The sequence below is a fragment of the Dermochelys coriacea genome, chromosome 10, assembly GCF_009764565.3.
Source record: "Dermochelys coriacea isolate rDerCor1 chromosome 10, rDerCor1.pri.v4, whole genome shotgun sequence".
In the NCBI taxonomy this organism is placed as follows: domain Eukaryota; kingdom Metazoa; phylum Chordata; order Testudines; family Dermochelyidae; genus Dermochelys; species Dermochelys coriacea.
In genome coordinates this window covers 65,675,445-65,688,323 of record NC_050077.1, presented here as the reverse complement: position 1 = coordinate 65,688,323, position 12,879 = coordinate 65,675,445, and the positions used below count along the sequence as shown (strand labels likewise).

Sequence of the window (12,879 nt, the reverse complement as noted above, 5' to 3'; positions counted from 1 at the left end):
AACACATGCAAGGTGGCTTTCTTAACACATCAGAAGCGAAATCAGCATGTCGCCTCAAATTACTGAGGTATTTCCTCTCTACTTCACCTCTGGATTTACTGATATAAGAACTTTCTCAGAATATATTCTTATAAGCTAAGTGAACATGTTTTATGGAAGTTGTTTTTGTTCTGTGTTTATATAGCGCCAAGCACAGTAGGGTCCTCGGCGCTATGATAATACAAATAATAAATAATAGTGTTTTTAAAACATTTTTGCGTCACTTTGTAGCATGCCATATATTGGAATGTCCCAACGGAATGGCTCAGGATGTAATAAATACCATAGGGCAGGCTTTTGAGCTCCGATTCAAGCAATACTTGAAGAATCCTTCTACTCCGATTACTTCCAATGAAAGGTCAGTGTGGTGTTTTCTAGTAACCTGAATATTGCTCTTCTGCTGTAAGGATGAATATACGCTATAGGGACTGACCCCCAAACAAGGTGCATTGTGCGTGGTGTTCTTTTGGACACGCACAGACTTTATTTAAAAAACAACTCATCCTCTGTACACACAATATATAGCAGACCAAGTTCTGCTTCTTCTAGTGCATTCCCATTTGTTCAGGTGTAACTGAGAGCTGAATTCAGCGTTATTCTCCCTTCTCCAAATAGCCTTATTTTAAATTATGCATGTTAAAGTGAGCATTTCCAAATAAGGGCAGACTAAGTGAAATGAGCAAGTTCTGCTCTCTAAATATTGTGCTTGTGTTGAGCTCCAACCTCAGCTGTTCCAAGTTTGTTCAGTGCAGCTGCGGGGCGGGGGGGTGGGAGAGGGTAGGGAACTCTTAGCCACCTTTCTGCTCTCCTGATCCTGGCCCTGTTAGGCCAGGTAGAATTTTGGCTCCCAACTTAGAGCAGCCTCACATACTGAAATAAACACAAGTGCAACTTGGAATTTGAATGTGTGAAGGGTGTACCTGGAGCTCTGCACTTAGCTACATTATTAAAAATAGAGGAGTTAGTTTATTACTTGGACTATATGCCTGCACATGGGAGTAAGGGCAAGTAAGAATGCTTCTCCAAGGGCTGTGTAGACTTTTTGGGTGTGGGCACACAGGAGTAAGCACGAGCTCATTCCCCACAGCAGCTGGGCAGGGAGTAGGTGGGGAATTGGCAGAGACTTAGCTTTACCCCTCCATACACCCTGACCGACACAGCAGAGAAATCATAGGGGCATGTAAAATCTCAGCCTATCTTTCTGACATCTCCTTGCAGATGTCCACTCATCAGCTGAAACCTAGCATGGTCAGAACCTGAGTGCCTGATCTTTCCCCTAAAACCTTCCCCTTTCCCTATCACAGCAAGCAACACCACCATCCTCCTTACTGCTCAAGCCTGTCATCTTGGCTTTATCTTTGGCTCAGTCTTCTGCTTTGACCCACAGTTACAGGCCATGTCTAAATCTTGCTGCTTCTTTCTGCAAAATATCTCCAAGATCCAACCTTTTCTTCCTGCCCATGCTGCCAAGACTCTGGTCCAAGCCCTGATCATCTCATGCTTTCATTGCTCTAATCTTCTGCTGTCTGCCTTCGGTGTCTGCAACCTCATCCCCCTAAAATCTATTAAAACATGGCTGTGAAAATGATCATATTGGCTAATTGCTCTGACTTTGTTGCCCCCCACCCCCATCTTTAAGTTTCTCCATTGGTTCCCCCTTCTCCATTGCATCAGACACAAACAACTTCTCCTTACTTTCAAAACCCTCTGCAGTTTAGCCTCCTGCCCACCTCTCCAACCTATTATCTTATTGCAAGATTGACTCGCACTTTCACTCTGCCCCTGATGTCCGCCTCAATCACCTGTTTCTCTGACAAGCACTTACATGCTTTCTCCCATGCTGCCCATCATGAGTAGGAAAAGCTCCCAGTCTGAATCATACTCATGATAGGTATGAGTAGAGATCCCTATAATTTCAGCTATCTAGTCCATAAAGGTGCTTCATTGCTTTTTATAATTATTCTGAAGAAAGGCAGCTTGTATACCCACAGCTTCAGTGAGGTTTAATCCAACTCATAACAATAATAACAATACCACCTTAATTATATATTTTGTATTATATAGAGTATTTCTCTCCCTCCACATTCTAACACTAATCTGTTACCTCTGGGTGCAATAAGTATAAAGATGATCTTCCCTGTGAAATCATGCTAGGCTATATGATACGTAAATCACAGAAATTAGAAATGGAAATGGTTGATTAGATTATTTAGCCCAGCCCTCGCCCAGTCCAGGAGAACAGTCCCCAGACAGAAGACTTCCCTCCAAGAGTGCTGTGTGACTGAGTCACCCACTTACAAACTACTATGAATCACATAATCAAATACTTGAGCTGTGTATCACATAATCAAGTACTTGAACTTTATCTCTTTCCTGCTTGTGGCCTTTTATCCAATTATCTTCTTGTTACACAGAGAAGTAAGATTCCAAATGTGTTGTTGTTTTTGGAGGAGAGGCATAATGCAGGAAACACCTCCTGCTTTTGCAGTGCATCAGCTGAATGTTGAAGCCATCATCATTTGGTTCACAGCATGCAGGAAAATGTGGCACACCATCGATGATGCCATTTAGGGCTTGTCTATACAATGAGGTGATGCACATTGTTGGGGTGTGAATTCTAACGGGCCCACATAGATCCTACTGACATGCACTCAGATTTCCCTAGTGCACATTAATTGAGTCCAATTTCAAACACTACTGTGTTAACACACACTAGGGAACTTTGAGCCCACGCCAGTTAGTATGTGACATGCTATTGTGCACTAGAATTCACACCCCACTTAAATGCACTATTGCACTGTGTAGACAAGCCTTTAGTGTTTGCTTCCAGCTGAAAGAGTCTTTTTCTGTTGATTTTGTTTTTTAAAATTAGACTAGATTCCACTCTGGAAAACTGTATTTGTTGTAGCCATATTTGATTTCCTGAAGCAATTCCAGGCCTATCTAACTGCTGCCCAAATGCCCACATGAGGTTTTAATTTCCCTTTATAAGTCCCTCACACTTGCTTTATGCAGACAAGATAAGAGGCAAAAGGAACTGGGCCCAGAGTCTATAAAGTGAATACATTAATGAACAGTGTCTCCTCTGAGGGTAAAACATTGCCAAAAGTGGCTCTTGTATCATTTTCATGGCTAAGAGAATGCATACTGTCCCAATGTTAAGGAAGTATCTATGCCACCCTGCCAACTGAGTTATGGGTGATTACAACAAATCACAATAGCTGCAAAAATAAAGAAGTAGCTGGGTGAAAAGATTTAATCAGACAGCTTTTAACATTGGGAACAATGGCATTTGTATGCCCAGTTTGTCCATTTTGTTGCGGACAGACTCATGGAACATGTTTACCCTGAGAATCATCTGATTACATGGGTCATTTCATGTGGTGGTTCATTTTTCAGTGAAGTGATGAATCTTGATGGATCAGCTTGGAATATACAGGAGAGGGAGGATCATGAATATTACAATGAAATTCCAGGAAAAGAACCTCCTACAGGTGGACTATTAGACACGCGAATGAAAGTGCAAACAGACCAAAGGGCAAACTGTCCCATACAATGTGAAAAGCAATACTGTTTGGTAAGCATGTTTATTTCTGGTATTACTATTCACTACCATTCTGGGGAAGAGAAAACTTACTGTGGTGGAGAGCATATGAACACAACCACATCCAAATTCTACTTGGTTTGGGAAGGGGTTTTTAGGCCAGTTTTAATAACACTTAGCACATATTTGAATCTCAAAGCACTTTATCAACATTAACTGATGCATCCTTACAATACCTCTGGGAGAGCAGGTCTCATCTCTTTTTTTGAGATGGGGAGAAAGTGGGACATAGATTTAAATGGCTTGTTCAAGACCACACATCTGCAATCCCTCAGAACTTGCCAGCTCCCAGTCCCATGGTCAGACCACGCTGTCACTCCGCACGACATTCTGCATGTACAAGATGCAGTTTTTAGTAATTCTAGTGTGTTTCAAGATACAGCATGCTTTCAAATGATCCAAAGGTCTCCTGGACTTTAGGGGGATAGACAAACCCTGAACCTAGGCATAGTCAGGACTCAGAAGATCAGGAAGTGAAACCAGCAGACTTCAGAGCTTAATGGGATAGTTCCCCTGATTGTAGAGCGTGTACTGATCAGCATTCCCAATCACAGGGAAGTGGGTACCACCAGCTGTCTCTGCCTGTGGAACTCTGAGTCTACATTCAAAGACCTCCAGGAGTGGGGCTCGGAGAGGATGTCTCGGTCATGCTTGGTTTCAGAGTAGCAGCCATGTATCTGCAAAAAGAAAAGGAGTACTTGTGGCACCTTACAGACTAACAAATTTATCTGAGCACAAGCTTTTCTGAGCTACAGCTCACTTCATCGGATGCACGCAGTGGAAAATACAGTGGGGAGATTTTATATACAGAGAGAACATGAAACAATGGGTGTTACCATGCACACTGTAATGAGTGTGATCAGGTAAGGTGAGCTATTACCAGCAGGAGAGGGGAAAAAAACACAAAAAAACCCCTTTTTGAATGTTATGTACATTGGCCAAACCGGACAGTCTCTACGTCCGAATAAAAGAATAAATGGACACAAATCAGACGTTGGGAATTATAACATTCAAAAACCAGTCGGAGAACACTTCAATCTCTCTGGTCACTTGATTACAGACCTGAAAGTTGCAATTCTTCAACAAAAAAAACTTCAAAAACAGACTCTGAGAGACTGCTGAATTGGAATTAATTTGCAGACTGGACACCATTACATTAGGCTTAAATAAAGACTGGGAGTGGATGTGTCATTACACAACGTAAAATTATTTCCCCATGTTTATTTCCCCCCCGGACTGTTCCTCCCATGTTCTTGTCAACTGCTGGAAATGGCCCACCTTGATTATCACTTTTAAAAGGGTTTTTTTGTTGTTGTTTTTTTCCCCCCCTCTCCTGCTGGTAATAGCTCACCTTACCTGATCACTCTCATTACAGTGTGTATGGTAACACCCATTGTTTCATGTTCTCTGTGTATATAAAATCTCCCCATTGTATTTTCCACTGCATGCATCCGATGAAGTGAGCTGTAGCTCACGAAAGCTTATGCTCAAATAAATTTGTTAGTCTCTAAGGTGCCACAAGTACTCCTTTTCAGTTATGCTTGTAGCTTTGCAGCAGAGGCTTATTGGGGAGGTACAATACAACCCCAGGAGATGTAACTGAATTCTGGTTCACTGCTGTGATACTGTATTTCTCATACCCCCAACCTAAGTGTTGTTTTCTCAGTACTTCCTTTCAATCTTGAAAATTCTTTAATGCCGTTCAGACAACAGTGTGACCATTCTGCTTCCGTGCCATGTTGTCTGTATTCTCTCTCCCTGTTTTTATTGCAAGAAATGTTTGCATGAAAACAGGATCTTCATTGCCTAGGAGTTAATCTAATCCTGCTGCATATTCCTCAAATGAAATCATCTGATTCCCATTTGTGACATCATAGTTATCTCCCTAGCAACTAATTGTGATGATACAAACAGTGGGTTATGATTTCAGGTGAGGAATTGGTCCCAGAAGCAGAGCTGCTGCTTGGCAACCAAAGTTCTGTCTTCATGAAAATATCCTTAGTAATAAAATCAAAACAAGGGGTTATTCATTAGAGGAGGAAGGGTTAGTGTTCCCAGTGTGTTGAATATTAATGTTTTGCAAGTCAATATGTTAAGACTGTGTCTGTAACATGCTACAAACATAAAATGCAAATATAGAGCCAAGCTTCTCTCTCTCACCCTGTCAGAGGCTGGCTATGTACCCATATTTTCTAAGCCTTCCATTGACTGCCATGGAGCTTAGACTCTTCATGAGGAATGGGGCATGCGTCACTGGAATAGCCAATGGGAAGTAAAGCATCTGCACTGACTATTGTTTGAGGGGGTGGGGAAATTTGTTGTCCAGGGATCACTGGAGTGCATGGTATATATTGAAATGATATCTGAAGTTTAACAATTGACATCATATGAGAGTAAATTGTGTGATTCTTCCAGGCTGGCAGCCCAAAATGCATCAACGTATATGAAAACTGTCCAGAAGAAAACAAATCAGTGGGTATGTGCTGTGTCTTCCTTCCCCTGCATATCTATTTCAATTGAGCCAGACTGTCTGGAAGTGCTGAGATTTTTGATATAATAAAGAAAAACATTTTGCTTATTAGGTTATGACTAGTTCCTCAGCTGAGGGGTGGAGAAGAAAGCCTTACAATTTTTCAAAGGAGTGTTGATCCATTTTTATGCTTCCTGGTGGATTTTACCAATTTTACTTGTCCTGACACCATGTAGGAGCCATTTGTTTCTTTATTTTCTTTCATCGCCTGCAAGGAAGAAAGATGCTCCCCTACTTAACTAGCTCTGACCCGACTCTTACAGAATATACACATGCATTACAGGGTCAGAACTGTCAGCGTCCCTGTGACATTCCCAGAGAGAGCATGTTTGTGGCCTTGATTCCAGTGTTAAAGAATCCTAGTTTCAAATCTAATCTTAACTCTGTTTCTTCACTTGAGCTTTCCCCTGTTTCCCTTTGTGTGGCTGGTTATGTGCTCCAAGTCACCTTCATGGTGGGAAAACTTGCTCTCTGATATCCCAATATATCAGTAGGCTCCCCTTTTTTGGACTTCATCTGGCACTGTTGATGCCACTGGACACGTTTCTTTGACTCCATCCTCTTCCTTGTACAACGAGGCCTTTTAAAAATCCCATCAGCCCTGCTGGTGGGGACTGTATTACACTGCCCACATGGCGGTGTTAGATTTTATTTGCAGTATTTCTGCATTTGCCATGTTTAAGAGAAGCAACTAATTTCTACATATAATGGATGAATAAATCAAATAATAAATGTGATAAATAGCACAAAAATGGTTGCTGTTTGGCTAGCTGAGTAGCATTCCCTTAATACCCTGCTGCTCTGTTAACCCTCTCCTGCATTAAGACCCTAGGCTGAGCGATAATCCTCTGGCTCACCACGCAGACCTACAAAGCACAAATCAGCTCCAACCTCCCAACCCTTCATGGGCAGGGAAAGGAAGAAATGCCTCCCTTTCACAAAAAGCTCTTAGGGAGGGGAAAGGATTTTGTTATGCAACTGAGGATGTGCAGAGTCTCTCCATAAAGATATACATTAGTATTGGAAGGGACCTCCTGAGTTCTCAAGTCCAGTCATCCTGTTGATAAACTTAAACTCATCTTAAAACTGGGAGGCTGTTCCAGAATGTCACTCCTCTGATGGTTAGAAACCTTCTTCTAGTTTACAGCCTAAATTTATACCATTTGTTCTTGTGCTAACATTGTTCATTAGTTTTAATAGCTCTTCTGTCTCCTTGGGTGTACCCTGATGTATTTACGGAGAGCAATCAGATCTCTTCTGAGCCTTTGTTGTGTAAGGCTAAACAAGCCAAGCTCTTTTTAGTCTCCTCTCATACAAACTGCTCCCAGAATGAGGAGTGATCAGAGTTCCAGTTAGACTCAATGGATGTTTTTACACATGAATCATGGTAGACTAAGTGTGGAAAAAGTTAATTTATTCAGAATTATCCAGGGCCAGTAAAAATAGTCAGCCACATACTCAATAGTAGGGCATTAGGAACCCTGAGATAAGAAACCTAAAGAAAAGAAAAACTGCATGTATTTTTACCATAAATACATAAAATACTCCTATAATAATAAATACTCACTCCTATAATTTTCAGTGAACCATACTAGAGAGCTTCAGGGTGGGGTTTTCAAGATTACTCAGTTTTGGCCTAAATTTCTCTCACTGAAGTCAATGGGAGATTTACCATTGACGACAGTAGGAGCAGAGTTAGGGCAAGGATTTGAGCAATTTTGATTACCCCATTTTAACTCTAAAATGGTTAGGATGTTGAACATTATGCTTTTTAGAAATAAAGACAAATGAGATAATTTGGCACATTTTTCTTTTGTCTGTGAAGGGTTTAGTGGAAATATCAAAGCTGCAACATTCAGATGCAGCTGTTGTTTTTTTTTAGCTTGGTAAAAAAGAAGATACAATGTATATTGCCATTAATTACAGGTAACTACGGTGAAAGATCACAGACTGCAAAAAAAGATGTATCCTTACTGAAACCTGCTTGCAAAATGGATCTTTTTGATGACCCTAGTTACATCAACACTCGGACCCTGAAAACTACAGCCTACACAGCTAGAGGTCTTGCATCAGCCCAGATCTATGGGAACCCGTTGTGTCATGAGAGTAGGTTCATATTTCAATGACCTCTTTTTCTAAGCCTTGAAATGAGGATCTTGTCATCTGAATGCATGGGGAAGGAATCTGTTTTCTCCATAATAATTTGGGAGGGAAAAAATTCTTATAACTGTGCTAGGCGGCTCCCCTTTTGGCTATTAAATTCTGGATAAGCAGCACCAAAGATTAGAAATACTGACAAGCAATGAGTAGATCTAACTTCTGTCTTCTAGTAGATCAATAGCAATAAAATGCATAGGGTTATAACTTTCACAGGGAATGACAGGCAGTCCCTGCAAGCTGTTTTGAAAACATAAGACCATATCATGTCCCCAAGATATAGGATGGTCTTCCACTTGTAAGTCTTACTCATTCTGACCAGGGGAGGTCAACTGCTTCTGATGCAGCTTCATAGATTTTAAGATCATAAGGGACCATTATGATCATCTAGTCTGATGTCCTGCATAAACCAGCTCAGAGAACTTTACCTACTAATAGCTACATCAAACCCATAACTTTGGTTTGAACTGTAGCAGATCTTTCAGAAAGACATCCAGATTTGATTTAAAGACTTCAAGTGATGGAGAATCCATCACATCCATAGGCGAGTTGTTCTAATGGTCAATTACCCTGACTTTTAAAAATTTTCTCCTTATTTCCTATCTTCTCCCTTCCTGAACCACTTATGCGGTTGGCTTAGGATCCACACAGAGAGAAGGGGATGGAGACGAGGGAGGCTGCATAAGAACAACCCTCTGGCCATGATGACTTTCCCAGTTTGGATCTGTGGGTTCCCTCTGTGCTTGGAGAATCCTTCTTTAAATAGGCCAGAGGAGGCCCTGCTAGCAAAACTGGATTGAAACAGTGATACCAGTCAGTTTTCTAAGAGATATGTTGCCTATGAGTAATTTGCGGCCTGACTGGCTGTATCCCAACCCAACTATACTGTTGTTGTGTTTAGTAACGTTTTGGTTTTGCTTAGCAGATGCATCATGCTGTAAATGCTTCCTTTCTGGTTGTATCAGTCATATTATCTTATATTCCTGTACGTAGCTGGAGTCATTCAACATGACCCTCACAATTAGATGTGACATTCTCTTCAGTGCCAGCTAAAGAAGAATGAAAAATTTGATCTTTAAATAATGTAGCCAAAAGACAAACTTGTTTTGCAGGAAAGATCTGATTTTTTTTGTTTTAACAAAATACCTATCAGATCACAAATAATCAGATTGTGTTCTTTGTCATTTTTCATGTGCTGGTAATACAATAGGTAAAAGTAACCATGCAAACAAACAAACCAAGCATTTTGTCTGTAGATTTTGGTATAAGACAGAATGATTTACAACGGACACAACCCTTCAGAAGTATTTTTGTGCCATTCATAATTGTATGTAGTTCATTGAACTACATAAACAGCTTTCTAATACATGCCACATTCAGATATGCAATTGCAAGATGGAATCTCTTCTAAGCTTCTAGACTTTGTGATTCTTTCCTACAGAAACCCACCACACTCAACCACAGCAACATAAAACTCAGACACTACAATATCAGAACAAACTTTTTAATGGCTAATCCCTGTTCCTGTTACCTACCAATGTGAGAACTAACTATTTAATGGATCTCGCACTTTCCAAAGTTTCTACATCTGTAAAACGGGGGTGATAAGTTTTACGTAACTTGCTGGGTGCTGTGAATATTACTGTGTGCATAAGGCTTTGAATATGTTAAATATTATTACTATCTGGAAGACTGGTTTGATTACAGCTTCAAATCTGAATCATTTGACTCTCCAAGTGTTTCAGTGGTATAAAAAATTTAATATCTCTTGTGTTTATGCTGAAGTTTTGGGTGAAGGGTCCAACATCTTTCCTTTCATTTAATTTTAGAATTGCCAGAAGCTGTTCAGCAGCGTGCCACGACCAACATGGATAGTGTATGTGTTCTGCCACAAATAAAGCAACAGTTACGGAATGAAGATTGTTACCATGGCAAATTAAATAGGAAAGCAGCAGAGACCCTCTTGGTCAACGATGGGGATTTTTTGGTGCGAGAGAGTGCAACATCACCTGGTCAATATGTATTGAGTGGATTGCAAGGAGGGCAAGCAAAGCATTTACTATTGGTGGATCCTGAAGGCAAGGTATGGATAATCCATGTATGGAAAGTATCTCATTAAAAAGGTACTGGTTTGCTCCAACATTTCAAAGGCAAAGTGCATATTAAAGTGCCAAGGATGAAATGCGGGTTCTGTTGAAGTTAACAAGAATTTTGCCAATGACTTCAGTTGGGCTAGGACTTCACCCCAAGACTTTTAATTGTGTGCTCATTATTGTAATTAGCTGTCTCACATGGATGTATAATGAATACATCCTTTGAGTATTAAATGTTGCTATAATCAAATGCCGATAGCATCCAAGAGTAAAATTGACCAGTAAAGGGTTTCCAGATGCAGAAAAGATAATGGAAAGAGTCAGTTGTATAACCTGAAATCTACCCTTTTAGGACTTCTGTACAGCTGCTTGAGGGGCTTCTCTGAGTGATATTTCTTACAAGTGGGAATGAACCAGAGAGCATTTGCAAGAGGGATTGAGGGGAGATGCCTCTTGGGAGAAAAAATTGCGGCTTTGCTCCCCTTTCATAGCTCTGTGCCCAGTTCTGCACACATTCCATCAACTTCCCCTTTCTTCCTCAGTTGTTCTCTGTTGCCTGTGCAATGGGTATGACGTCACCATAGCAGAATACGTAACCAGCACAAGACAGGGTATCACAGGTGTTACTTCTGGCTGGCACACAGGAAAACAAGCCGTGAAACAGATAACGGAACAATAGTTAAACTATTTGTTCTGTTAAAGTGTGTGTCACTGCAACCCTATGTATTGATCCTGCTGAATTCAGTGGCTTTAATTCCTGTTGACTTCAAAGGAGCAGGTTCAGTCTGTGATCATTTTTAATTGAAAATAAACTTCAATCAATTCTTTTGCTTCCTTACAAGGTGAGAACCAAAGACCACGTGTTTGATAGTGTGGGTCATCTTATTCGCTACCACATGGAAAATAATCTGCCAATCATCTCTTCTGGAAGTGAAGTGAGCTTGAAACAGCCAGTGAGAAAACAGAGTAACACAGGACACATGCAATACAACAAATAACACTGTTGGATCTCAAAATTCCCACGGCAATTCATTTGTGAAAATTGCATTGACTATTCTTAAACTTCATTACTACAAAGCCAACTCAAAAAGTATAAACTGCACTTTTCAGCTGCTATTATGGAAGACTTCTTTTCATGTGTATGTATGAATATATATATAGCTATGTAGATCTATAGAGATCAACATGCACAGCTATATATATAGATCTACATAGTTATACATATATTCATACATACATGGATCTCTCACTCTCCAGGGTTTTAATTTTGATAAGATTAACCCATAAATATATATATACGAGTTAATCTTATCAAAATGAAACCCCTGGAGAGTGAGAGATCCATCTGGGAAAAAAAGACATGCACAGATATCACTTTCAAGGTCGTACTGAATCAGTAACTATTTAAAAGCACAATTAAACTTGTAAATGAAAAGCTCACTTGAACAAACTGCTGGGACATTATTATGGTAGTATGTGCCTTCTAGTCATGGAATTATTGGAAACAAATATTTATATTGGATTAGTTTCAAGTGGATACATGAACATATTGTAAGTTTAGAACTATTTGCCAAAACAAATGATTTGAATATTACTAACATGTCGCTTACAGTAGACACTAATTTTATTTCATTTTGCTTATAACAGCACTTTAATAGCAAACAATGTTTAAAATTAATTACATACACAATGCAGAAAGGTTGCCTGTTTTCTTAGTAACAATCAGTTTTTAATCAGTCTGACTGCTCAAAGATTTGAGATTATGCAACATTTACTAAACTGAAATAGATATGTAAATGAAGTGTAATTTTGGAATAGAATGTGTCAGAGCAAGCATGCTAGATCCTAATATTTTTGTGTCTTGCATATAATTTGACTATGATTGCCAACAATTACTGGAAATGTCTCTTTTTAAAACTAGGTTAAATATATTTTTCATTGATTCCATAGATATTTACAGATTAGAGAAACTGAATGAGACAAATGATACATTTTGAGGGGGAAAATATTAAAAAAAAATTTGAATTTTGCATGTTCTAGAGATTATTGTACAAACTTTTTCCCAAAATGATGTGATATCTGCCCCTTGCTTACTTAGATTCCATTTGATCATAAACATTGGAAATGTCTTTTTAAGAAAATATATTCTGTTTTGTCACAATAAATGCTCTAAAGCTGAACGAACATGTAATCAGCGTATCTGAGAGACTCAGTAGTTTATTGGTAGTTAAGGAGCAGTGTTTCATAGATTCATAGATACTAAGGTCAGAAGGGACCATTCTGATCATCTAGTCCGACCTCCTGCACAGCGCAGGCCACAGAATCTTACCCACCCACTCCTACGAAAAACCTCACCTATGTCTGAGCTATTGAAGTCCTTAAATCATGGTTTAAAGACTTCAAGGAGCAGAGAAGCCTCCCTCAAGTCACCCATGCCCCATGCTACAGAGGAAGGC

General features: G+C 39.8%; 1 protein-coding gene across 7 annotated transcripts in view; it reads left to right on the top strand.

The window, feature by feature from the left end:
- The window catches only part of SHC4 (SHC adaptor protein 4), a 64,507-nt gene extending 52,834 nt beyond the window's left edge, over positions 1-11,673 (top strand). For 5 of the 7 annotated variants that reach the window (XM_043494024.1, XM_043494027.1, XM_043494022.1 and 2 more), the window contains 6 exons: positions 271-397; positions 3,439-3,616; positions 6,059-6,119; positions 8,100-8,279; positions 10,160-10,413; positions 11,266-11,673. In XM_043494024.1, coding sequence (XP_043349959.1) covers positions 271-397; positions 3,439-3,616; positions 6,059-6,119; positions 8,100-8,279; positions 10,160-10,413; positions 11,266-11,421 — 956 coding nt within the window. In that variant the 3' untranslated portion in view covers positions 11,422-11,673. The remainder of the gene's footprint in view (positions 1-270; positions 398-3,438; positions 3,617-6,058; positions 6,120-8,099; positions 8,280-10,159; positions 10,414-11,265) is intronic. The other 2 variants (XM_043494028.1, XM_043494023.1) reach the window with 1 other exon arrangement.
- The last annotated feature ends 1,206 nt before the right edge of the window (positions 11,674-12,879 follow it).